The following is a 27,423-nucleotide window of genomic DNA, read 5'->3' on the forward strand; positions in this document are numbered from 1 at the left end:
GCAGTTCTCATCACAAAGATAGAGTATATTCTAGAGCCAGTTATGAGTGACCATGGTCTAAGAACACAGATTCTGGTGTGGTAACAGTTTCATGGAGTTTTTATAGAGACATAAAAGAAAAAGTCCTAAATCAAGACATTTTAAAAAATATATATTGGTAGGTGATGGCATACTCCTTTAATCCCAGCACTTTGGAGGCAGAGGCAGGAGGATCTCTGAGTTTGGGGCCAGCCTTGTCTACATAGTGAGTTCCAGGTCAGCTGAGGCTACAAACCAACAACAAACTATATTGGTGGGAACATCAAGCAGGTTGGATAGAGTAAAATGGTTGCTACAGGTCTCAGATGCTATCCATAACATTCTTAGCCTTGGGGTTGGTTGAAGCTAGGTGTCTGTTAATATATCCCTGAAGGATTTCTCCAATCATCTCAAGGGTGTGAGGTCAGATACAGGTGGACAATTAATGGCCACTGAGATGCCAAAGACAATCCAAGATAATCTGGCTCTGAATTTGCAACATCCCAGCTCTCCACAATCGGGGACTTCCAATAAACCTTGCAGAATATTTAACACAAGTGTGGCCTTTTCCCCTTTAAGGAAATCATTTCATACATGACATATGTTGGCTACCCGATTTAATGCCATAAAAGTTGGGCTGTGTTGGTAGGGTGGAAATAAACAGTATTTGATTAAGTAACAGTGGACCAAATAGGCCAACCCAGGATCCCAGTGGCTGCTTGGAGTACACACACCTTTATGAGGCTGTTCTTCCCCTACTCTGGTTCTGTGGTCCAGGAAGGCCCAGATACCTCTAGCTGTCCGTTTTGGTTTTGTTTCCCCCTATAGAGAGTGACTTTGAATTCCACAAATGATACAGCCCCCAAATGAATGTTCCCAGCAGTCACTCAGAACTCAGAGTCAGCTGGGAAATCTGAATTGCTGGGTTCTGGAGAGGAGAGCAGGCAGTTACCCTAGCCCTCAGTTCTCTTCTTCTCTAAGGGTCATGGCTTCAGCTGACCTCAACCAGGATGGGCACAGTGACCTCGTGGTGGGTGCACCAGGCTACAGCCACCCTGGCCTCTTCCAGATTGGACGGGTGTATATCATCTACAGCAACGATCTGGGCCTGCCCCCCATCAACCTAGACCTAGACAAGGAGGCCCACGGGATCCTGCAGGGCTTCCAGGTGAGACCTCCTGTCATGTCTTTCCTCTCTTAGGGGTGAGTAAGGCATTACTAACATTTTGGTATGTTTTCATTGTCTTTCTGGTACTGGGGGTTAAATCCAGGACTTCACACATGTCAGGGAATTGCTCTATCACTGAACCCCACTCCAGCGCCTCACTCAGGCTACTAGGCAAGCACTCTGGCTGAGCCCTCTTTCTAGCTTCTCACAGAGAGTACTAAACAAACACTCTACTGCTGAGCCATATCCCCTGAGCTGGAGGATTCTGGGTCAGCATTCTACCCACTAAGCCATGCCCCCAGTCCCTCATTGGAGGGGTTCTAGGTAGCACCCTACTGCTGAGCCACTGCCTCCAGTCTTAACACAGCACATTTTGAGACGCCTTCTCCAGATGAGTCACTAGTAAGGGGAATGATTATAGTGAACAGTTACCTTCACTTCATTGATCTCAATCTGTTGCTAGCTTCGAGTAGGAAATACAATGCCTTCCCCAAATACACATGCTGTTCACACCAGCTTCAGGTGGACATGTGGAATTTGATTTCTTTTCTAAGAGATGGGGTCTCACACTGTAGCCCAGGCTTCCCTGGAATTCACCATGTAGCCCAGGCAGGCCTTGGACTCCTCAGTGCCTATTCTTCCAAGTACTGAGGTTGGTAGCATGAAGGCTGCAGTTTCTTGGTGATTTGCAGTGCAGTGGTTGAGGACAGAATTCCCATATGCTTTTCATCATTTCCACCGTCTTCTATAATTACAGGGTGTTTATCACAGTAAAAACCTGCCATCGGCCCATCTTTGAACTCCAGGCTTTGCTTAGATGTCATTGCTTTACTTTGAGCAGTTTTTCATCCGTAGGGGAAACTCTCAGTCACTGTATGTGTTTATCACTGAATCGGAGTGTTCATTCCTCTTGGGTCTTGGAGGGCTTTGCAGACACAGAAGGCATTAACCATTTTAGTAGCAAGGAAGAACTCCAGAGTCTGTCTGCTGGTCACAGAAGAGGCTTTGGTGGCATTGGACTGACCGTGAATCTGAGTGTCAAGTGCCTAGGATTAGGAATCTAGATTTGGGGGGGGGGGGTCAGTGGTGGCTGTCTGATTGGGCAAGTCACTTCTCCATTGCTAGATATTAATGCTGTGGGGGAAAAGATGTCATCATGCCTGTCTGTAAAGACAAGAAAATCAAAAGCACCAGGGGCTTGTGATCTAGTTTATGCTCTGATGAAAGCAGTTGTGACCATGCCATATAGAAGTCAGTTGCCTACCCGGTGTATGAGGTCACACTGTAAAGGCTATTCCATTTTCTGGAGCCCTCTGACATCCCATGAAGTATTTCCAAAATAAATCAAGCCATCCCTGTCTCTTTTACTACTGCACAGTCACTGCTATTAGACTGGTGGGTAAAGTCCAAAATTCTGGGCAGTGGCTTCCTGCATGACACATTCTCTAGGTCCACATGGGATGGGAGGTGGTGGCTCCACAATGCCCTTCTCCCCTGTGACCTTTGGCAGTTTGGAAGATGATCAGAAGAAGGCATGGACTTTGGAAGCCTGTGCCCAGCCCTGTGTCATCATGAGCCTCCCTTTGTCCTTGGCTCCCAGAGAGTATTAGGGTTGCTGTTTCAAATCTACTCTGTGCTTTGCTGTGAAGAGTGGCGGGATCTTAACAGAGATTAACAGCACAGCTGCTGAAGATGACACAGCTCATCTGCAGAGGGCAAGGCTCAGCTCATCACTGGTCCCCACCCAACCCTAGCATGCATCTAGTCCTGGAGTAGTCCCCTGTCCTTTGTCATGTTCCTGTATCATTTCAAAAGGCCAGATGCCACAGATACCATTGCACACACCATAGGCATAGTCATTGGATAATATATGGGGCACTGGGCCATATGTGATGTGGCAAATCACCATCACCAGATAATCCACTGTGGTGTAAGCTGCGGAAGGCATACAGAAGCAGCTGATGAGTTAGGTTTAGGCTGATTTTAGATAGGAGCAGGAAAAGTATCCATAGAGAAACATCTATGTTGGGAACAAATTATGTTGGAATAGAACAATTTTTCATCTTATGAAAGGGATGTGAGGTTTGTAACAACAGCCCTGAACTTGATCCATGTAAAGCTTGCTGGAATTTTCTGCCATGGTGGGGAGATCCCACAGCTATGCTCTACAGTGTAAGAACCGTCAAAAATGGGCGTTTGTGTGTGTGAAATGGGACCATTACAGCTGAGAGACTGGTTTTGTTTATTTTTTATTTGAATTAGAAATATTATTTTACATGTCAATCCCAGTTCCCTCTCCTCTCCTCCTCCCCTGCCCCCCCCCCCAACTAACACCCTACCTATCCCATACTCTTTCTGCTCCCCAGGGAGGGTGAGGCCTTCCGTAGGGAGACTGGTATTGTATTAATTACTTGAAATTGAAATATATAGCCATCTTAGGCTGGCAGCTACCATGCCAAGCAGTGTGACTCTGCCCTTACATCAAGAGTGTTGGACAGAAGTCACTTGCTGTTACTTTGTAGCTGTTACTGAAACTTTCAGCTAGACTTGGTGGTGTAGGCCTCCCAGCCTAGCTACTCAGGAGGTTGAGACAGAAGGAAGGGTCACAAGTTCAAGGCCTGGCTAAGTTACTAAATGAGTTCAAGGACAGCTTGGGCAATTTAGTGAGACCCTATCTCAAAATGGAAAAAAAAAACCAAAAAGTCTGGGGATATAGTTCAATGGTATTTTCCTATCATGTGTGAGACATTCAGTTCAACACCGAGCACCACACACACACACACACACACACACACACACACACACACACACACGTGCACGCATATGCACAAACACACAAACACATATGCACATATGCACAAATACACAAGCACACACACACACACACACACACACACAAATACATACACATGCACCAACACAAGCACATGCACAAACACACATACACACACACATGCACACACACATTCACACACACATGTACACACACACACAGAGGATACTGTAGTGTGGGTTGAAGTGCACACACAAGACCATGTCTACAGATCTAGAGTTCCTCAGGACTGTCTGTTTTCTTGTACTTCAGCTTCTCCTCCAGACAGACAGACTTGCCCAACATCTCCTAAGGCAGAGCTACCCAGATGTGTCCCAAATGTACTACCAAGCAGTGAGGTTTTGGGCCTCAGCCTGCAGGCAATAGGTTGGGGCCCAGGCTCTCTACACTGGGAATCTGGAGGCCATGCTTAGCCCAGAGAACTGATTTGTGTTTCCTCAGCCTTCAGGTCGCTTTGGCTCAGCTCTGGCCGTGGTGGACTTCAACAAGGATGGGCTGCCGGACTTGGCTGTGGGTGCCCCCTCCGTGGGCTCAGGACAGCTCACCTACAATGTAAGTCTGGGAAGGAGGCAGAGGTGGGGAAGAGGACAGGGCCAGGGAGCAGAGTCCCTTTCAGGGAGGAGATGGGAACTGAGAGGGAGTGTGTTCTGGAGAAGAGCTGGTCGGGTCCTTGGCCACACACAGCAGTGACTACAGACTGGGAGGCAGGGATAAAATGCCCCCCTCTTCCTTCGAGGCTCTCTTAAGTCTCATGGAAGTGAAGGTTTAAAAGAAACATAGCTAAGCATGGTGATGAATGGCTGTTATCTCTGACAGGAGGCTGAAGCAGGAGGATGGCCTTGAGTTCAAGGCCAGCCTGGCCTGCACAGTGAGTTCCAGGCCAGTACGGGATAAATACACAGCAAAACCTTGTGTTAAACAAACAACAATGATACACTCCCATGTCCAGACTGAGTTTCTGGGGACAGTGAATCCTCTCTGTTTTGCTGTGGTTTAGGGTTCGGGGTTCTTAACACCATGAAAGCATATGGTTTGTTGTCATTTGTGCTTGTCTAGGGTTCAGTGTATGTCTACTATGGGTCCCAGCAAGGGACGCTGTCTCCTTCCCCCAACATCACCATCTCCTGCAAGGTACGTCTCCGCCTTGTGTCAGGGACTCACTGAGCTGCTGCCCGTGGCCTCTGGGGCTGATGGATTCCTTTTTCCCTTCTAAGGACACCTACTGTAACCTGGGCTGGACCCTCCTGTCAGCAGATATGGATGGAGATGGCCAGCCTGACCTGGTGATGGGTTCACCTTTTGCACCTGGTGGAGGGAAGCAGAGAGGGATTGTTGCTGCCTTTTATTCACGTCCCAGACAGAGTGACAAAGGTAGAAACTGGTGGGGAGGGACAGGGATTCCAGCTCGACTATGGCTGCATGATATCTCTTGCATATGGACCTGTGTTGTTTTTTTCCTGAATGTGTTATGTCACGTGCTAAGAGACAGGATCTCTTGCTGACAGGGACTAGCAACAGATGGGGAGAGAGTCGCCAATGAGGGCAGGTGAGATGGCTCAGTGGGTAAGGGGCTTGCTGCTAAGCCTGACAGCCTGAGCTTGATCTCCAGAACCCATATCGTAGAGGGAGAGAACTAACTCCCAAAAAGTTGCTCTTTGACTTCCACATGCATGTCATGGCATGTGTGTACTCAAACACACACACACACACACACAAACACACACACACCATAAATGTTTAAAAAACATTGCTCACTGAGTATATAAAAATCACAAAGGCTCCTCCAAAGCTAGACAGAGAAACCCTGTCTCTAAAAACCAAAAAAAAAAAAAAAAAAAAAAAAAAAAAAAATCACAAGAGGCTTTTTTTTTGAGGGGAAAGGTTTTAGACTGGGTTTCTCTGTTTTGCTTTGGAGGCTGTCCTTCCTGGAACTCACTCTGTAGACCAGGCTGGCCTTCAACTCGCAGTGATCCACCCACCACCCAGCAGGTTATCCTTTTTTAAACAAAATTTTTAATTGATTCTTTGAGAATTTCACATCATGTACTCCAATCCTGCTCATTTCCCAGTCTGTCCATATCTGCCCCTCACCCCCATGGCATTTCCCCCACCCCCGAGAGAAAAAAATTTTAATTAATTAAAAATAAAATAAAGCAAGGAAGCAAACAAACAAAACACCCACTTTATTCCTCATCTTTCCTTCCTCTCCAACACCTCTTCATTCATCTTAGTGTCATTGGGAGCTGCAGTGTGTTGAGTATACCCTTTGGTCCACTCAGCTTTACTTGCAAATGTTCATTGTGTAATGTGTTGTTGGTCTGATTCAAGGCCTCCGGCTTCCAGTAAACCATCAATGCTGGACCCTCACCGAGACTCCTCTGATATCCTGCTGTTGCTCTGCGTCATGGAGATCTTGTGGCCATGGTTCCCCATTCCCCTTACGTACTCCTTCCCGTCATAGATGCGGTAGATGTTGGAGTATGTCAACTCAAAGTCTGTGGGTCAGGGTGATAGCTGATTTGGTCAGTCCTGGCCACTGGGACGGGCCCCCTCAGGCAAGGGGTGCAGCCAGCTCTAATATGCCTATATCATTAGGGCCAGCTCTCCCAGGCCTGTGGTGAGGGGTGAGGACATCTCTAAGTGTGGTGGCCCTGACCTCGGCCATCCTTACAGTGTTTGGTGGTAACACAGGCCACAGACATCAATGCAGACCCCATCTGGATCTGTGATCCTTGACTGAAACTTGGGCCCAGATATCACCATAGCCCTGTGTGGCAGTGAAGGACACTCAGATCTGTATGGCCCCAGCTGCAGCATGACCCTCAGACACCAACATGGCCTCAGGCGGCAGCCTCAACCCTGGGTATTCACAGGATTCCTGTTGATGATAACAGGAGCCATGGACATCAATACAGACCCCAGCTGCAGTAGGGCCACAGACCCAGACATGGCCCTTGACCACAGTTTGTGTCCAATTGACACCATGGCCCAGGGTGGCAGCATAGGCCACCCAGAGCAGTATGGCCCTGGTGGAAGAGGTTATTCTCACAGCTTCAAAGTGTGAAATAGAAATTCTATGAAGGCTGAGGCCAAAGTTATCCCAGCCATTCCAACTACCCTGAGAAATGCTTTTCTTTCTTTCTTTCTTTCTTTCTTTCTTTCTTTCTTTCTTTCTTTCTTTCTTTCTTTCTTTCTTTCCCTTCCTTCCTTCCTTCCTTCCTTCCTTCCTTCCTTCCTTCCTTCCTTCCTTCCTTCCTTCCTTCCTTCTTTTTTTTTTTTTTTTTTTGTTTTGTTTTTTGAGACAGGGTTTCTCTGTGTAGCTTTGGAGCCTATCCTGGCACTCGCTCTGGAGGCCAGGCTGCCCTTCAACTCACAGAGATCCGCCTGCCTCTGCCTCCTGAGTGCTGGGATTAAAAGTGTGCGCCACCAACGCCGGGAGAGAAATGCTTTTCTAAATAGTATCTTTACCCGTTGGAAATGAGCTCCACAAACATACTTCTTGTCTGAAGAGTGACATCTACTTCTGATGTTGGGGTCCTGGGATCCATATATGACAAAGGGGTTCTGGTAAAATCTCAGAAGGGACCTAGTTCTCATATGTTCATAAACAGGATGCTTCCTTTCAGTTCCAGGTCCTCCCTCACAAAGGGAGTGGGTACCATTCATTTAGTCATGTAGGGGTTTTGTTTTGTTTTAAGGCAGGGTCTCATGCCACCCACCTAGTCTCAAAGTACAGAGAGCCAAGGATGACCTTGAACCCTTGGTCCTTCTGCCTCCACATCCCAAATTCTAAGATAATATATGTAATCACCATGCCCATACCACACCTTACTTTGTTTCTTTCATGTTCGTTTATTGGGACTGGGTGTCACTGATTGGTGATTAGTTGGTTGGTTGATGGAGATGGGTTTTTTCTTTAGAAATACTGACTGTGGAGGAAGCTGACTGGAAGGTGAGCGGTGAAGAGGACTTCTCTTGGTTTGGCTACTCCCTTCATGGGGTCACAGTGACAAACAGAACCCTGCTGCTGGTTGGGAGCCCCACCTGGAAGAATGTCAGCAGGTCAGTCTTGGCATTGGCATCTGGGGAAACAATGTACATAGGGGCAGGTGCCAGCTATTGTGGGCATCCCTGCTTTTGCTGTAGTGGGGAGGTAGAGGTTGGATGTGAGACCTGGGAGCCTCCATGTTGGTGAGATTAACTGCATAGGTGCCAGTGTCTGTGGTCCAGGATCACAGGACAGAGCCCAGAGGATGCATGATGGGGTGAGGCTCAGCTTTGTCCCTGGACCTTAATCCCCAGGACTCTGCATCCTGCACCTGCCACTAACCATTGTGTTTTCTCCAGGTTGGCACGCTCAAGCCATAGGAACCATGAGAAAAACAGCCTGGGAAGGGTGTATGGCTACTTTCCTCCAAACCGCCAGAGCGAAATTACTATTTCAGGAGATAAGGTACCACAGCCTCCTTCTGAAAGTCGTGCTGCAGCTAGCTTGGCTGATCAGTAATGATCAATTATTCCTTGCAGACAATGGGAAAGCTGGGTACCTCCCTGTCAAGTGGCCATGTGAGGCTGAATGGGACCCTAACACAAGTGCTATTGCTTGGAGCCCCTACTCATGGTAGGTTACCCACATGCTGTTTTTTTTAATGTAGTTGTTCTATTACCAATAAAGACTCGGAAGTCAGATACTGGGACGAAAACCTGATAGAACAAAGATGTGGTGGAGAAGCAACCAACTGACCTCCCCTCCACTCTTCCTAGACTAAAAGGGAAGGACAATAGCCTGAGAATCTCCAAGTCCCTCCTTACTCCTTCCTGTACCTCTCTATCCATATCCTGGGCCTCCTCTTCTCTCTAATTCTTGTGAACTAGTCAATGGCTCCGCCCCCTGACTCAAGGTTATCTTTATGAAAACAGTCTTGGGGTGTCATAATGCAATCAAATATCCCACAATACTTATTCCTTTTGTCTTAATAAAAAGGAAAGGCTTTAACTCTAATACAGTAAAACTATATACAATAAGAACAATTATCAGGTAAGAATTACATTGTCCAGTCCATTTGTATTTGGCAGAGAAAATACTTTATTATCTATCCTATCTTGATGAATCTAAAATTTTATACCTAAACCACTTTCTGTAACTTGTATTACCAGCCTAAAATATTCTTTTAGGCCTTAAACTGTCTTCTTAGATAAATAGCTTAAACTTTTATGTTCTTAACCTTATAAGCTTTATATCTCTTTTGTAAGTTTCTTTTCTGAATTTAGCAACAAAGAAAATGGTATAACTATCTAGTCTTCAATCTCTATTAGAGACCTGAGAAGGATAAAATATTACCTGAGTATACAGGAAGAACAGAAAAAAAAAAAAACAACGTCTAAAAACTATAAAAATTACAGAGGTCACTGGCTTCCTGGACAATCACTCAAGGTTCCTCTGCAACATTGGGGCATCCATCTTCGGCCAACAGGCCGAGAATATCTGAAAGACTTTTCTGGGAAGCAGAATTTGGCAAAGTTCAGCAGTTGCCTTCTCTTGTGTCCTTGCCAGCAGTAGAGGCAGGGGCAGTTTCTTGCCCAGTGGCTTACTTTGACACAATAAAAGCAAACTCCAAATGGAGGTTCTTCGATGCTCATCATCTTCTCTCAAGTAGAATGGTGTTGACAGGAGATGTGTCTCACTGTCCTGAAAAGCCTTACGTTGTTAAAACATCTTAAATGCCATATTCTGTAGGCCTCTGAAGTGTTTGAAGACCACCTATCTATCTAAAATGCATAGCTGTTTGATCTTGAAAACATTCCTAACATTACCACAAGTTTGATTATTGTAGATGGATAACAACTAACCTGAATTTCTTAATTATCCCAAATAGTTTGTAATAATAGCTTTCAAGGACTAGAACTTTACATTTTTAAATGAGCTGGTAAATTCAAGATTAGGAACATATATACAGTATGTTACAACAAAAATAACCTTAAATTTATATCAATATACAAAAGTTTATACCAGTGTAAAATATTTGAGACTAGTAGTTGCTTTTTAGTTTAAAAGTAGATTTAATAATCTACCCTTTTATCCTATCATTCCTATACCCCCTTTTTTCTTTTCAGAAAGAGATCCCTGAATCTAACCTCCATTTCTTAGTTTTCTCCCTGACCATGACCAAAAACAACTCACAACTAATCCTCCTAAATAATGATGTACATCCATATTCCACTGAACAATCAAAAACCACCCACATGACCTTTTGGGTGTATGGGCATTGTGTTCTTAAAATTACTTTCTATATCTGGGGGCAACAGCATCTTTAGGGAATCCTGATAAAATTGAGATAATGGTCAAGTCCTGGGAGAGTCAGCTGTATCATTTGTTGTTCAGTGTCTGTGTGATGGGAAAGTGCAGGGCTTATCTGAAGTCCTGGCTGGAGGAGTCTGAGATGCTGGACCATTTTAGCTAACTGCTTTGAAATTGTCCTGAGGAGTTTATAGTCTGAAGTTGATCTTTGGGTTGTGTTTGTCAGCTTAGTGGCATTACCACATTGCAGGTGGATTTGTCATCTTGGAGACCCCAAAGGTCATTGCCTGGAATGATCTCAATGCAGAAAACTTAAAATATTTTAAATGTAATATGCCGCAGATCTCTGAACAGTTAAAGGATCATCACCTGTTAAATATATCCGGGGTACTTAGTTTCTATTTACCTGCTTAGGACTCAAGCCCTAAATCATGTAAAGGAAAAGAGATAAAGCTTATTTCTAGAATTAGTTAATACTCTGTAGGATCATTAGTGTCACCACAGAAAGCTTAAATATATGCAATAATCTTATAAATTTTGAGATAATATTTAATACCCTAAGAAGGGTTTTAAAGAATCAAGTGGAAATCAAAGGATGATGAGATTAATAGCAATAGAATAGTCCCATAGTTTTTGTTTTATTCTGTCGCATACCACGTGGCTCTTCTGACATGAGACAGATATTTTGGGTTTTCCTTTAACAAGAATGCTTATGTTTAGAGAAGGAGAGTCGTGCTCCAACTCCAAAACCAGCTTTAATTTTTAAGTGAAAACCAGGTATTGGTGGCTCATTGCTTTAATCCCAGCACTTGGGAGGCAGGGACAGGCAGATCTCTGTGAGTTAGAGGCCAGCCTGGTCTACAGAGTGAGTTCCAGGACAACTTCCAAAGTAATACAGAGAAACCCTATCTCGAAAAATAACAACAACAAAATAATAATTTTTTTTAAAAAAATTGAATTGGGACTACAAAAAGACCATTTGCCTTATATGTCTGTAGATAACAGCAGAAACAAGCATTTGGGAATATTTATGAAATTCTACCGTGTTGTAGGTGTGTAATACCATTACGCCAATTTACTCCCTTTCTTGGGATGTTTTCTCTTGATAATTCATCCTTCTTCTTCAGATATCCCATTTGTCCAGCAGTTTTTAGATTCCTTAGTCAGATGCATTTATTCTCCTGGAAGACAAAACCAAAACCCTGCCCCAACCCTAACTTAGGGAGTTCCTTTTTTGACAGGTTCTTTGTTAAGACAAAATTGGCTTAGCGGTTAAGAGCACTGACTGCTTTTTCCACACACATGGCAGCTCACAACTGTCTGTAACTTCAAGATCTGACATCCTCGCATAAACACACATACAGGCAAAACACCAATGCATGTAAAATAAGAATAAAGAAATTAATCCCAGCACTCGGGATGCAGAGGCAGGCCGATCTCTGTGAGTTTGAGACCAGCCTGGTCTACAAGAGCTGGTTCCAGGATAGCCTCCAAAGCCACAGAGAAACCCTGTCTTGAAAATCTCCCCTCAAAAAAAGAAAGAAAAAGGAAATTAAAAAAATATTTTTGGCAACAGAAAAAGTGTCAGGGACTGTTTGTGGGGCTGCAATCGGAGCCAGCTGAGCAGTGCCAGGTTCATACCTGAGTGGGGGTGTGTGGATGAGGGAAAGGCTAGCAAAAGGGGGTTAAGAACAGAGACACAGGATAGCTGTTGGGAGGGCAGATTCATTCCATACTGAATGTGCCCCAGTTTATTCATACACTATCTTATGTATTCAACCAACAGTGAGGACAAAAGGCAGAAGACTTCTATTATCTTGCATAAGGGGCAAAGAGACTTACTTCCTAAATCCTCCAGGTATTTTGTAGCCACACATTCAGCCTGCAGGGTGGAGAGTAAACCCACCTGGGCCCAAACCTATTGTTACTTAGATAAGAGACATTCACCACCAAGGTGTGAACATCATATAGCCTGCTAAGCTAATGTTTTATAGACAGTAAGACAGATTTGAGCTCTCTGAACTTGTAGTAAGATGGAATGAACTCTTTTTCATGGGTCCTGACAAAAAAGTGTTATCTTTTAATAATAAAAATATTATTTTTTCATACCTAGTCAAATGAAAGGCATTTGTTAGTTTTATAAGTCATTTTGGAATTTTTTGGTTTTTTTTTTTTTTTTTTTTTTTTTTTTTTTTTTTTTTCCGAGACAGGGTTTCTCTGTGTAGCTTTGGTGCCTATCTTGGCACTCTCTCTGGAGACCAGGCTGGCCCTGAACTCACAGCGATCAGCCTGCCTCTGACTCCTGAGTGCTGTTATTAAAGGCGTGCTCCACCAACACCCGGAGTGGTTTTTGTCTTTTTTTTTTTGGATTTTTTTTTTAATCTAGTTAATCTTGTTTAATCTAATTTACCAATAAAGACTCGGAAGTCAGATATTGGGGTGAAAACTTGTTAGATCAAAGATGTGGTAGAGGAGTGACCAGCTGACCTCTCCACACTTCCCATACCAAAAGGGAAGGACAAAAGCCTTTGAATCTCCAAGTCTCTCTCTACTCCTTCCGGTGACACTCTATCCATATTTGGGCTCCTCTGTATTCTCAATAACTAAATCTTGTCAACTAGTCAGTGGCTCCGCCCCATGACTCAAGGTTAACTTTATGAAAACAGTCTTGGGGTGTCATAGTGTGATCAAATATACCACAACAACATGCTATAAGGCTCTTTGACCATATTGCCTTAGCAGAAAGTCAAGGGAACTTGCCAGGCACAAGTGGACTTAAATAATTCTTTTTAAAAAATCACGAGTAGCAAGTTGTGTACCTTTGGTGAGTTATTTAGCCTTTCTGAACTTCTTATCATCACCTGTAAAATAGTTATAGTATTTATTTCAAAAGTTGTTGAAAATGATGTATGAGCCGGGCGTTGGTGGCAAACGCCTTTAATCCCAGCACTCGGGAGGCAGAGGCAGGCGGATCTCTGTGAGTTCGAGGCCAGCCTGGTCTCCAGAGTGAGTGCCAGGATAGGCTCCAAAGCTACACAGAGAAACCCTGTCTCCAAAAACAAAAAAAAAAAAAAAAAAAAAAAAAAAAAAAAAAAAAAAAAAAAAAAAAAAAAAAAGAAAGAAAGAAAATGATGTATGAAAGTGTGTCTAAAGCTACCACACTACTGACCCCAGACCTAGAGAAGAGTTTTTCTGTTTTGTTTCTGTTTTTGTTATTGAGACACCATTTAGACCAGGCTCACCAAAAAAGTTGGAATTGACTCTGCTGGTTCCCATTCCTGCAGGCCAAATAAGAGGTTGGAGGTCAGGAGTTCAAGGCAAGCCTCTGCTACATAGTGAGTTTGAGAGTATCCTGCCTCAACAAATACACACAAAACTCATGAGGTAGACAGATGACTCAGTGGTTAAGAGTGCTGGGTGCTCTTCTGGTTCCCAGCACCCATCCCATGTGACTCACATCTGCCACCTTCTGGCTCCTGTGGGCACTCACCTATGCACATGAGACACACATACAGAGTAAGTATTTAAAAAGCTTAACTTTTATTTAAAATTTTAAAATTATTTTTATTCCTTTATTTTTAGTTCTAGGGTAACCAAGTTCTTTAATAATGGCCACTTGAAATTATGGGGACTAAGGGATAGGATAGAAGATCCACCAGCAGCTTCCTTACATAATTTTCATTCTTAATTTAAAAATACATCTATATCTTTTCATGACCATGCTCTTTGTCAAATATTCTTCAAAAATATGTTTATTCTTACATATATTACATTTTCTCATTTGCACCTGCCACTATCCTCTGAGGCAAACAGTCTGGTGTTGCTTTGACACTATTCTGGAGCTTTGACACTATTCTGGAGGAGGGGCTGAGCCTTAGGCATAGAAACCAGAGCTGGGAAAACTATGGGCTACTTTTCTGATGTGATGGGCACCTCAGGGAGATCCCCAGATGAGAGGAACCATTCTTTCCTGAGACCTTCCCTGCAAAGTGCTGGACAATCATTTCTAAATTATAGTAAGAGTGTATTTGGCAAAGGCTTGGCAGTATGGTTGGGGACAGGACAATGTGAGAACAAGCTGCAGAGAGCACTGTAAAGGGGCCTCTCTGTCCTTTTTCTAAGAAGCCATTTCCAAACTCTTCAGGTACACATACCTTATTTTATTTTCTTTCCTTTTTTAAAAAATGATTTATTTAACTTCATTTTATGTGCATTGGTGTGAAGGTGTCAGATCCCCCGGAACTGGAATTACAGTTATGAGCTGCCATGTGGGTGCTGGGAATTGAATCCATGTCCTGTGGAAGAGCAGCCAGTGCTCTTAACAGCTGAGCCATCTTTCCTGCCCTTTGTTTTACTTTTCTTATGACTCTATTGGATAGTTATAGTTAAAAGTTCCCAGACTTCTGTGGTAAATTGCTCTAAGAAATACAATAGTAAGCAAAAAAATATCATTATATATGATGCACATCTATAATCCCAGAACTCGGGAGGGGCAGGATGATCAGGAGGTCAAGGTCAAGGTCTTCCTCAGCTAGATATTGAATTTGAGGCTGGCCTGTCTCAAAGGAGGGGGAGAAAAGGAAGGTAGGAAAAGATGGCAAGATAGTCTGGTGGAGAAGAATGTACTTGAGGGGTGGGTGGATCACAGGTGCTGTGTGATGGGGTCACTGAGCTGCCTGCATGCACCTCAGTGCCCATGCATTGCTAGTCATGTCTTCCAACCTGCTGGAGTTAACCACCCCAGGAACCATGCACCGTTCTGGGTCTCCACTCAAAGTGCACCTGCCTGAGGGGGCAAATAGAATACTGGTGGGATCCTATCATCACTCTTATGACACTAGGAGACCCTGTGGCTTATTTCAGATGTCGTGTCTAAAATGGCATTCCTAACCATGAACCTGCACCAGGGTGGAGCTACTCGAATGTATGAACTAGCCCTGGAGAAGACACAGCCTGCTTTGCTCAGCACCTTCAGCGGAGACAGGCGCTTTTCTAGATTTGGTAGCATTCTACACCTGACTGACCTGGATGATGATGGCTTAGGTAAGGTGGGAATAGTGACTTTAGCTAAAGTCACTCCATTTATACCCAGTGGACCTGTCTGTGTCCAGTTAGACAGCCAAGATTTGGCCCTCTGATAGTTCACTGGCCCAAGGGGCATGGTTTTTGTTTTTTAAATACAAAGTCTCACATAGTCCAGGTTTGCTTCCAACTCCTCATGTAGTCAAGGCTTTTCTTCGATGACTGATCCTCCTACCTTCATCCCCCAAGTGCTGGCATGACATGTGTGTGCCATACCTGGGTTCAAGGGCTTCTGATAGATCTGAACCTAGATGCACAAACAACAATCTGCACTTCCTAAAGACTTAGCGGGAAAGTCACTAGGCCCATTGTGGTGGAAGGCAAAGGGAAAGCAAAGGCCTTTAACTGACCTGGACAAAGCCATGACAGATGGAAGGCCATGCTGATTACTTGTGGGAGGTAGGCTCGGGATCCAGAGAGAGGGAAGAAGACTAATAACAGTCTAATGCCTCTGTCCACTTCTGGTTAACAGATGAAATCATCATGGCTGCCCCACTGAGGATAACAGACGTTACTTCTGGACTTCTAGGGGGAGAAGATGGACGAGTTTACATTTATAATGGCAAGCATACCACCCTTGGGGACATGACAGGCAAATGCAAATCCTGGATGACTCCATGTCCAGAGGAGAAGGTAAAGGTGGTCTATGGATTTCCATGATGAGGGAGCTCAGAAATGGCTGGAGGTCCCGTGCTTTGTCATCTGCCAGGCGTGTGCTACCTAGCTGCCCATGTGCTTACAGCGTGGCTGGTTGCCTTTGGAGCTGGAGTCTAGTCGGACTTGGTCCTTGTTCACAGCTGGTCATGGCCTGAGTAGGTGCCCAGGGCACAGGACTAAAAGCAGATTCTGGTCAATGAAATTAACACTAAAACCTGCAACCTTTTGTTTCTCGTTTATTGCTTGTGTTACTCCTTTCTCTGATGGCTTTCCTTATCTTTCCAAGCATTTAGCTTGGTTATTTTATTTTTCTTAAATTTGAAAATTAAGGTGTGGTGGCACATGCCTTTGATCCCAGCACTCAGGAGGTAAAGGCAGTTGAGGCCAGCCTAGTTTACATAGTGAGTTCCCTATCAGGGATACAAAGTGAGACCCTGTCTCAAAAATAAACAAAAAAATATTTCTTAGAAATGATGAACTTATGGGAACAGAGAGCAGAATTGTGGCTATTAGGCTTCAATGTGGGTCTTTTAACAATGGGGAAATGATTGGTTTAAGGATATAAAACTGCAGTTGGACAAGAGGCATGGACTGTGAAGTCTTGAGGTCTACTGAGAGCATGATAAATATGGTTGATAATATGCTATATTTTAAAAGATAGTATACTTTAAGTGTTCTCAAAACAAAAATGATGAATATGTGTGATGTAACATGTTAATTGGTTTAATTTAGCCATGCCATTGTGAACATACTGTATTCTGTATCATAATTGTGCAAGACTTTATTTATGAACTAAATAAATGAATGGAAGAAAAAAAGAAGTAAAGCCTCAGGGCAAAAAAATATTTCTTAAATTGCAAAATGAAAGTTTAGTGTGAAAAATGTAGAAAATACAAAAATGCAAAGAAGAGCATTAAAATTAACCCACTTAAGACTTCTACTCTACAGCTTTCCCATTAGTGGGAGTATATATTCTTCTAGTATTTTCTACACTTTGAAATGCTACTGTTGTGGAGGTCGGAGGTGAACCTAAATAGCAGGGTCTTGCTATGTAGACCTATTTGGCCTGGAACTTGTGGTAGTCCCCTGCCTTTGCTTCACTAGTGCAGGGATTATAGGCTAGCAGTACTGTGTCTCACTGTGTGCACACAACAAGCAGTCCGTATAGCTGAATCCACCTCAAAGCTATAAAGCTACTTGGATGCTAATGACAAAGAGACCAAAGGACAGAGGGCTTCTTTCTGTTCAAGTCACACTGCAAATGGCAGCCTGGGACCCGAGCTAAGACCTGTTTCTCAAACTCCCGATTTCCCTACCCTTACCTCCTCCTAAGTGCTGAATTTTAATCAAACAGTATGGGTGTTGAGCATGCTGTCTGAAGTCTGAGATGCTGCAAAAACTTAGACTTCCTGAGAGCTGACACATCGCAAGTGGAAATTCTACAGTAGGAAGCTAGTCTCACGAATAAAGTCATCAGTATACTGTATAGAACCGTCAGAATATGGGTGTAAATATCTGCCAACTGTTTTATCTTGGAATAAACCCACTTAACTGACCTTCCTGAAGTGGTCATCATTAGTCACTTGGGCTGACTTGATCCTAATCCACAGGGCAAACATTCCCAAGTAAATGATTTCATACAACGGATTATGTGTTAGGATCTAAGCTCCTATAGATAAGGAGCATGCATATTTGTAAGGAGAGTCTGGAAACACTTGTGAACATGAAGCAGACATGCCGGTTCAAAGCTCTTTATGAACAGTAATCACGTAATTACACTAATAGTCTTCTCCCTGCTCTTTTTTTCTCCCAGGCACAGTATGTACTAATTTCTCCTGAGGTAAGTACCTCCCCATCCCCTGCCAAGGTCTGACCACCCCAACCCCCCAGCTCCTTGTACTTAAGGCAACTGCTGAACAACCGTGGTGTGTGTTTTACAGGCAAGTTCAAGGTTTGGGAGCTCGCTGGTCTCTGTGAGGTCTAAGGAAAGGGTAAGTACAGGACCTGTGCTTTGACACTAGATCTGGTAATCTCACGTCTTAAATTTTAGAAAAAAAAAAAAAGGTAACACATGAGCTTACCCCACTTGTTTTTTTTTTTTTTAAGATTTTATTTATTTTGTATACAACATTCTGCTTCCATGTGTATCTGCACACCAGAAGAGGGCACCAGATCTCATAACGATGGTTGTAAGCCACCATGTGGTTGCTGGGAATTGAACTCAGGACCTCTGGAAGAGCAGTCAGTGCTCTTAACCTCTGAGCCATCTCTCCAGCCCTTACCCCACTTTTAAAATGCTCCCTGACTCCTACTCTACAGCAGGCATTAGCGGAGTATAGCCTTCGAGCCAACTATATTTGACTTTTTTTAAAAAAATGACTGTCATATTTAAATAGTGGGAAAAAATTTTCCTGACATGAAAAAAAATTTTTTTTGAGACATGTTAACTAGTTTATCATATGGCCTGGCAGAGTAGGGAGACTAAGAGAGAAGAGGAAGAGGAGTAATGGCTGACCATCATGAAATTTTTACAAGTTTGAATTTCTGGGTCCATGACTAAAGGGTGTTGGTGGTGTGGTGCTGAGGTCAGCCACTCCTGCCGCATCTATGGCTGCTAACACACTGCAGCTGCAGCTTCTGGCACCGACTTCTCACACAGCCTAAGATGCACCTCTGTCACAGCCACTGATAAGATTTTGTTGTTTTATTTAAATGTTTGTTTTGTGTGTTACATGCATGTTTCTGTGCCGAGGTACACTTGTGGTGCCGAGGACCACGTGACACTTGAGTTCTCTTCTCCCACCACGAGGGTCCCAGAGACTCAACTCAGGCTGGCAGGCTGGGCAGCAAGCACCTTTACCTGATGACCAACACCCTTGCTGCGCTGTCAGTCTTATTATAAATGGGTCTAGACAGACACACATTCCATGACTGCATTTTTAGCAACCTTCACTTCCTATCAAATAAGTACACAGCACATTTAATCTTTCTCAGTAGTTAAACAATACTTTATTCTCTGGACATTCCATAATTCAGGTCAATTACATTTCCATATTTATGTTACTTCCATTTTTTTAAACTACTACAGACAATGCTTACACCTGTATTTTTTTTTTTTTTTACATAATTGTGCAAATATCCTTGTAGGTGAGAAACACAGCAGCAGGACTGTTAAAGGATACATTTAATATTACATTTTTAATAAATATAGAATTAAGAAATTTACCTTAATATGTAAGTACTAGAGAGCCAGGTGTGGTAGCTCATGCCTGTAATCCCAGCATGAGAAGCTGAGGTAGGAGTTTGAGGCCAGCCTGGGACTCAAGAGTTCCAGGCTAGCCTGGGTTAGAATGAGACCCTGCCTGAAAACAAAGGAAATCAAACTAAACCACTAAATGGTTCATTCACTTCAGGATTTGGTACCATAGAACTGTGCTAGGTTATAAAATACAAAGACAAGACAGTCACTGTTCTTGAAGATACACAGGAAAGGCCAGTCCATGAGACTGGCATAGGACTAAAGGCTAAAGAGAGCAGTGTGCAGGAGTCCTAAGGGCATGAAGACAGCAGTCTGGTAAGGTAAGGCTTGGGAGGTGCTGGGGACAAAGGCCCTGCTTGAGAGACTGACTCATGGTGAAACTGTCCTCTGGTGGCCAACAATTCTCGCTGACAAAGACAAGCAGGATGCAATAGGATTAGCTACTAGAAACAGCAATTATTAAGCTAATGGAAGTATTCTCCAAAGGATACACTGGGCTTTTATTTACAATTTTATGCATCTTCAAAAAAATCAACACATTAGCAGGAACACCGACCAAGGGCAGTGGTGATAAAGGCCAGCTCAAAGACTTCAGTTAATTCTGGTCTGTGCAACTCTACAAATTAGCTTTCCTAGTTGCAGTTCATGTGTGTCAGTATTAATAGCCCTCACTTTCCCAGCTCACATTTCGACAGGGCATTAAGGCTTAGTGAGCACATCAGAGTGGCCTTTTCCTGAGACCTGAATTAGGACTCACAAGACAGGTTTCCCTGGTAGGACACATGAATCTATTGGAATTGGCAGCAGGGAGACATACATTCCTAAGGAACACTGCCACTGTCTGTGTGCTTTTTTTCTTAAGACTGCCCATGTCATGTGGTGAGCCTCAGCAGAACATTAACTATGGTGCTTCACTGGGCAGTGAGGTAGACGCAACAGTGAGACATGACCTCTCTCTCACTCACAGCTTAGGTGGAAGGATAAAATGCAGCCAAGACCTTAGACACCAATGTACCATGACCCAGGGCTAACGACAGTGGCTCTCTATGCTGGCCAGGTCTATGGGCCTCAAGGGGACACCCTGAGATGGTTAGACTAGGGAGATGGTAGGCAGCCGTGAAGGGTTAACTTCAGCGAGGGGCATGCTTTGCCCAGGAAATGGAGACTTAGAATATAGCCAAAGTAAAAGCACATTTCGTAAACTAGTGATTACATAAATAAGGGAAAAGAAATTACCATTTGTTACTGAAAAGATTTTCTCTTTTGCTGACACTGGGGTATTAGGAGGTGCCAGAAAGGGCTCCACTTGGAATACGTCATTATCATCATTTTGGGACAGTTAGTTGTGCTAAAATGAAACCAACAAGATGAAAGCCATAGCCTGCTCTAAAATGCTAGCAGCTAGCATGATCAGCCACACTTCATTTACCAGTAATGATTTATAATAACTTTGACAACTCCCCAAATCAAATTTAACTGCAAACTGTGAAGATCTTGCCATTACTAAAATGTCTCACAACCTGCAGAAGTTTTTGGAAATAAGTAATTCTGGAAGATGGGCCTGAAAACACTAGGCAGCAGGAATGATATGTGAAGGTAGCCCTGTTTAAGTCCTTATCACTCCAGATGCATGGCTCTGGAATAAGCACACTTACATATTTTCCATTTTTTTATGTACAGGAGACAGAGGCTGGGGTCAACTTCCACAAATGTAGGTTTTAGATCTTACAGATCAAGAAAGTGTTGTATGAACAAAGGGAAAGACCTAAGTTGGAGCTATGGGGGTCTGGGCAGCATTGCTTTCCTCTGTGTCTCCAGAGCACAGCATGATGTCATGTCTGCTTCATGGTGGGAACGTGTCATGAATGCTGTCTATATTGTACCCTCTACAGAACCAAGTGGTTGTTGCTGCTGGAAGAAGTTCTTGGGGAGCTCGGCTCTCTGGGGCACTTCATGTCTACAGCCTTAGCTCAGATTGAAGACGTCACTCCACTCTCCTATTCTGCCCCTCTCTCTTGGGCCAAGTCATCTCCAGGGTGGACAAAGTATTCATCCAGTGGAGCTGTGAAGCCTGACAGAGGTGGGACTTCTGGGACAGACATACTGACAGCCAGGTTACCTGGAAGTATGATCAGCTGTATAGACACCAGATGATGGGGAGCAGCAGGCTCTACGCATCTTCTCTGAGCTTCCCGCCTGTGTTTGGGACCAGAACGATTACCCCTCCCCTTCTGCTTGAACACCCGTCTCTCTCTTGCCTAGAAAGGTGTAGTCAGCTCTTATACTCTCTATACAATTGCTTCTTTAAAAATCTGTTAGTGGTGGCTGGTCCTATTTGGATCTTAAATGTGCCCCCCAAATACCCATGTTGGAGGCTTGGTCCCCAGCTGAAGGAGGGTGGAAATTTTAGAGTGGGACCTTGTTGGAGGAAGTTACGCCATTGGAGTGTACAAGAACCCCAAGTAATCCTTGTCTGCTTCCCAGCTGCCATGAAATGAACAGGAACCCTCTGCCATGATGTACTGATTCTTCCCCAGCCCCAAAGCAACAGGGACAAGCACTCTGGAGCCAACATGGCTGAAACTGTGAGCCAAAATAAACATTTACTCTTTTTAAGCCGTTTATTTTGGGCATTTTGTCATACTGACGGTACAATATATAGTGAAAACATTGTGGGAAGAAAAGAGAATGGCATGGGGGAAGGGCCCACATACAGTTCCTTCCTCAAGGATTTAGAAGAACAACCACAGAAACAGAGAGTTGGATGAACTATCTTGTGCCTTGCACAAGTCTGTGGAGCTGGCTGTTCTGACAGATGATGAATCTCACCCACTGTGGCTTTAAGTCTCACAGGGTGGTGGGGCTTTGCTGTGTTAGGCTGCCAGCCCCATCCATCAACAGAGCAGGAAGGAGTGGTGTGGCCTAAGCCCAAGGTGACTATAAGGGCCAGTGAGGAACCCAGAGGGAAGTGGGCTGTGGCCCATTTTTTAGGGTAGATTCTGTGCTCCATCCCCATAGAATGGCTTCAGGAGAAATTCACCCTCACTCATACCTGCTAACGGTGACTGGCTGGTCTGTGTCAGCCATGAGAGATACTATTCCTTCTGACCCTAGGAAATGGTATCAAAAGTAGAAGGAAATGGGTGATAAGTCCCACTCAGAAAGGGATCCCTCTGTAGAGAAAATGAAGAGGAGATCAAAGAAGAAATGTCTCTACTCAGACATGAGTTCATAGGGCAGAAAGAAAGAGGGACAGTTCACAAATACTCACCCCAGAAGGCACTACTCATGCTTCAGACTAGGCATTCTGAGTGTGCACTATATACCTCCTAAGAAACAGCAGAAAGAACACAGGGACATCTGATTTTGCTTGGGTAGTAACCGGCAGTTCAACCTATTTGGAGAACACTACCAGCAGAAGGTTATTGCTTTGCCACTGTGATAGCCAATCAGCAAATGTAAACGGCAGGGTTAAACCCAGGGCCTTGTACACATCAGGCATGGGTTTCTCCAACCCTGGGCTGACGCTCTAGCCCCAAATGCCAGCACTTTTGCTTTGCTAACTGATGAGAGCCTGTCTAAATATGGCCATGGCCGTCCACAGGATTTGTCTTTGGCTCAATGTCTGAACATAGCAGGTAGCAGGCACCAGGTAAAAATAGCTGAAAGCTTTTAGAGATAGTAACATCTTCAAGTCAACAGGATTGTCACAAGGGCAACTGTAACATTGTCATATTGACAATTGTAACATAGTAACTCCTCTGTGAGAAATAAAGTAAGTGCTACACCACTTTTTAAGGTCAATCTATAACCAATGTTGACCTGACAAGAGAAAAAATTAGTACATGACAGTCTGAGTATTATCCTCAACAGGTGGATTAAAATTTCCTCCCACCAAGCATTGATCGAGGTTCTAAGAATCAGCCCACAATGCTTAGACAGGAAAGTGGAGAAGAACTGAAACACTAACTGGATGCGACTGTTTAGCTTGGGGATCTTTACCTCAAGACACCAACAGACATTTACAGTTTGGTTTTCTAGCTTCCTCTCTGTACATTTTCAAGGCTTTAAGATAGGAATTGCTTTGTGCCTTATTGTCCTAGACTACAAAGTTGCAATGATTGGAGATGGGCTTATGGTGCAGAGCTCAGGTCTCGGGCCCCATTCCAAGTCCATGATCCATGAGATCACACTAAAGTTGGAATGTAGCTTCAGTGATGCCATTCCAAGAAATAAAGCCGATGCAGCTCCTGGACCCCGCCACACAAAACAGCCTGTCAGCAAGAATCATTTAGTACTTATTCCATCTGTTGTCAAGAATAACATGAGGAGGGATCATTTCATAGGATGACCTCCGCTTTGCCCACATTGGCTCAGAGGCTCCGAACATAAGGACAAACTGTCAAAAATATCACACTGGGAAGGAGATAAAGGCAAAATTTCATTGCTTAATCTTTGGCAGCTTCAGAATTGCTGTAGCTCTGGTAAAGTCCCCCTTGATGTGTAAGGGCAAAAATGGCATCAGTTCTCAGGATAGTGAATCCTCAGAGAAGCTCATAAAGGGGTTGTTGTCCATTGAAGAGGCTTTTGACCTCAAGGGAGACCCTAATATTGATCACCCCCTTGGCAAGGTAACTAAAATTCTATTGAAAACACTAGTAACCAGCCCTGATATGGGCATTTTGATAGCTAAGATCTTTGAGATGGAAAAATAGATCCACTCAATGAACTCAACTATAAACCTAATCTGGAGGAGCTGGGTGAATCTTTCTGCAATATTCTGCAGGGAATAAAACCCATAGCAGCTACAGCTCTGATGGTGGAGGGCATCCAGCCATGCCTTGCTGAACTACTTGCCAAATATGATTCCCTTGTTATGAAAATGGAACAGTTAAACTCAACTGTGGCTGCAACAGAGGATATTAGAAGGTGCATGGACCAGCTCCAACTGGCCCTTCACTTTACGAGGCCCAATTCCTGGACAAAATCTGCACAGATCCTAGATCCCCTGTCCCATCAGAGGCATGGGCTACCAATGAGGCTCTTAACGGGGCTGGCAACCTTAATGAAGAGACCTTCCTGGCCCCCCCCCCACGCCAGAGAAATACGTCCAGTTCTCAGCTGCCCAGTTGTGATACTGCTTTCCATCAACTAGCTTTGGTCATCGACAAAACTGCAAAGCGCAATAACACCATAGATGTGTGCAATGCTGAATTCCAGGCGTGCCTTGCTGAAGGACAGTCTGCCCAGTATGCTCTTGTCCAGCTCACTCGCAGTGTGCCTGCTTGATAGAGGCCTTATTCTCTGATATAGAAAATGGAATTCCACGCTGAAATCCCACGTCCCTGTCAAAAGAGCATTCGGGCTGTACCTCCATACCCGAAGCTAGAGCTCGGATGGGTTTGCATTTATGTGTTGCTGACAGGAAGAAAGGTTGGCCTCAAAATCTAATTCGAACCTGGGTTCCAAGAGCACGATGTTAGCACTCCTCCTGGCCTGAACTCAAAATAGCCTCTGATGCACAGAACTCCATCGTGCGTGTGTCACCAAGAGAATTAATTACCTTAAAGATGGCAGCCCTCCAGAGCAATTTTCCCTCATTAAGAAGAAAAAAAAGTACCATACCCCCTTGCTGATGCTTCACATAGGATGTGACTGCTGCTTGCTCAATCATATAACTTAGTATTTGATACTTTACAACATTTCCTTTAAGTAGCAGTTACACTCAAAAATCCTCCCAGACATAACCACCTTTGAAATGTACAAACTGCCAGTTCTGTCCTTTTATCTGACTGGAGAAGTAGTTACTGCTAGGAGGTACATGACTAATTAAGACAATTACTTTACTCAAACTTATAAACTAACACTACAGGGAAAAAATGAATTTTATCCTATGTGACCTGGGGTCAAATGGATTTCAATTCATGTACCTCAGTCCAGCAAAACCCAAGACAGTGTAAGACCAATCACGGCAGGTTTGGGTCTACTTATGATGGGTGCTGTGGAAGCCACGAGTCATCAAAGATGATCTTGGACACTATCAAAGGATCAGCTCCTACAGTTTCCACGGGGTCACACTCTAGCATATCACGGCTGGGACACCAGGCCAGCTTCTCACAGTCCCACACAGCAATGGAGCTCACTTGTAACATTCTGTTTTCTACTGGAATAACATTCTTATTCCCATTACTAAATCACCCAATAAATGAATCTGACATTCTTGTGGGACGCATTAGGGTAATTGGGCACACACAACATCTGGGGTGGGTATACTTCTCCTATTCCTACTCTGTAGGCTAAGAGCTGCTCCGGTCTTATTACAATCTTACAAGTGCTCTACTTCTGGAAGCACACTAACTGTAATTAATGTTCTAGCACACAACTCAATGAAGCCTCTAGAAAAAACGCAAAGGTGGGCAGAATGTTATTAGGATGGCAGCTTTCAGACTTACAGGCATCAACAACTTGGTTATTTACTGTGGTACTAGGGAGCTGACCCCACAGCTTTGTCCATGCTGGGTGGGCACTCTAACAATGAGCAGTACCCCAGTCCCATTTATTTAGTGTTTGAGAAACAGGGTCTTACTTTACAGTCCAAGTGGGCCTGGAACTCATGCCAAACCTCTACTGACCCAGAATTCACTGAGCCCAGGCTGGTCTCTACCTCTACATAATCCTCCTGCTGCAGCCTTTCAAGGACCGGAATTACAGTGAAGGACCAACCATGTCCTGCTTTGTCATTTGTTTTAAATGCAAACTTCTGATTGGGATGATAACATTCCCACCGTTCTTAGAGTAACTATCCTCTTGTTTGACAAACCCACCTGCTAATTTTAGAGAGATGGGCAAACAGAGTAGCTGGCTGCATATATTTCCTTTGGGGAGCAGTACAGCACGACAATCTCTTAAATAAGGCAATGATCAAAACAGCTATAAAATTGTAAGAGAATAAACACTTCCTTTCAACTTTACTTTCAAAGGTTCTATTTATAACCAATCAGAGAAAAATAGTATCTTGATTTACCAGAATCCATGTATGTGGATATTAAATTATATTTCCCTTCTACTTGTCTTATATATAAAAGAGAACAGATACCTGAAAATAAGGTTCTATCAAGGGCTGACATTACGGACTTCATTGCAAGGCTAACAGATGCATCAGCTTTTTTCCCCCGAGTCAGAAGTTGATAGGAACATGACTCCCTGTCTGAAAAACTGCAGCCCATGAGCTCTGGTACTATAGGCTCTGCCAGGTTCCTGGGCTCCTTTAGCATGGAGCTGCACTTTTCTTCATATGTATAACAGCACTGAGTCTAGACAAGTCTATCTCACAATAAATTAATCTATACTTTAAGAAGCCCATAAAAACAGTATTCAAGGTTGGTAGGACATAGAATTTTGGCCTTTTACAAAGAAGCACTTTGTCTCACAGAATTCTGAAGACGCAATCATGCTTTAGTATTGTGAATGCCACAGTATTTTTAAGTCAGACATAATTTAAATAGCAGTCCCCCCGACCCCTTAGAGTGGTAATAGCTTCAGAAGCATAAAAAGTTGCTGTTAGCGGCTTGCCAGGACAGTTCTGCTTGTTCCGAGTCCTTCCGCCCTGAGGCTGTTTTTCACTTCCATCCTTCTATCTGCCAGAAGGGTCTTTTTAGGTAAGGAGGCCATCTAAATAAAGCAGGAAACAAATTTCAGTTTGTGTCTTTCTTAGAAGTCACTAACCAGATAAAAACAAAGGACTGCACAAGTCAGAGCCTATGCACTTACTCCACCCATGCGTCTCCACATACATGGGGGGAGGAGCTACCAGGGGCTCATGGAGTGCTGCTGCACTGCAGTATGGCTATGGGAAAGCCCAGCAGAGTGATGAGCATCTGCCTCAATGTACGCTTCTTGTTAGTGATCTATAGAGACCAAGCAACTCCTAAAGGCGTTGCTGTGTTGGGATACTGCTCAACAGCTCAGCTCATGTAACTTTCCAAATCCTATGAAACATATAGTGCTGACTGGATTAACAGAGGGACAGTAAGGAGAGTTAAAAAAAATCAAGTACCTGGCCCAGGGTTACAAAGCTTGTGACAACTGAAACCCAGGCTACCTGATTT

The 27,423-nt window shown here is 43.9% G+C and overlaps 2 protein-coding genes across 8 annotated transcripts in view; one reads left to right on the plus strand and one right to left on the minus strand.

Moving 5' to 3' along the window:
- Gpld1 (glycosylphosphatidylinositol specific phospholipase D1) overlaps positions 1–21,931 on the plus strand; it is a 58,538-nt gene extending 36,607 nt beyond the window's left edge. For all 7 annotated transcript variants that reach the window (XM_027409320.2, XM_027409324.2, XM_027409327.2 and 4 more), the window contains 12 exons: positions 1,000–1,186; positions 4,461–4,571; positions 5,076–5,150; positions 5,234–5,390; positions 7,940–8,081; positions 8,367–8,472; positions 8,547–8,640; positions 15,181–15,360; positions 15,872–16,032; positions 17,870–17,896; positions 17,997–18,047; positions 21,208–21,931. In XM_027409320.2, the coding sequence (XP_027265121.1) occupies positions 1,000–1,186; positions 4,461–4,571; positions 5,076–5,150; positions 5,234–5,390; positions 7,940–8,081; positions 8,367–8,472; positions 8,547–8,640; positions 15,181–15,360; positions 15,872–16,032; positions 17,870–17,896; positions 17,997–18,047; positions 21,208–21,294 (1,378 nt within the window). In that variant the 3' untranslated portion in view covers positions 21,295–21,931. The remainder of the gene's footprint in view (positions 1–999; positions 1,187–4,460; positions 4,572–5,075; positions 5,151–5,233; positions 5,391–7,939; positions 8,082–8,366; positions 8,473–8,546; positions 8,641–15,180; positions 15,361–15,871; positions 16,033–17,869; positions 17,897–17,996; positions 18,048–21,207) is intronic.
- Mrs2 (magnesium transporter MRS2) overlaps positions 19,036–27,423 on the minus strand; it is a 30,338-nt gene continuing 21,950 nt past the window's right edge. The window contains exon 11 of the mRNA XM_027409329.2: positions 19,036–26,986. Within this exon, the coding sequence (XP_027265130.1) occupies positions 26,876–26,986 (111 nt within the window). The 3' untranslated portion in view covers positions 19,036–26,875. The remainder of the gene's footprint in view (positions 26,987–27,423) is intronic.

Source organism: Cricetulus griseus, chromosome 3 (genome assembly GCF_003668045.3).
Source record: "Cricetulus griseus strain 17A/GY chromosome 3, alternate assembly CriGri-PICRH-1.0, whole genome shotgun sequence".
Taxonomy (NCBI): Eukaryota; Metazoa; Chordata; class Mammalia; order Rodentia; family Cricetidae; genus Cricetulus; species Cricetulus griseus.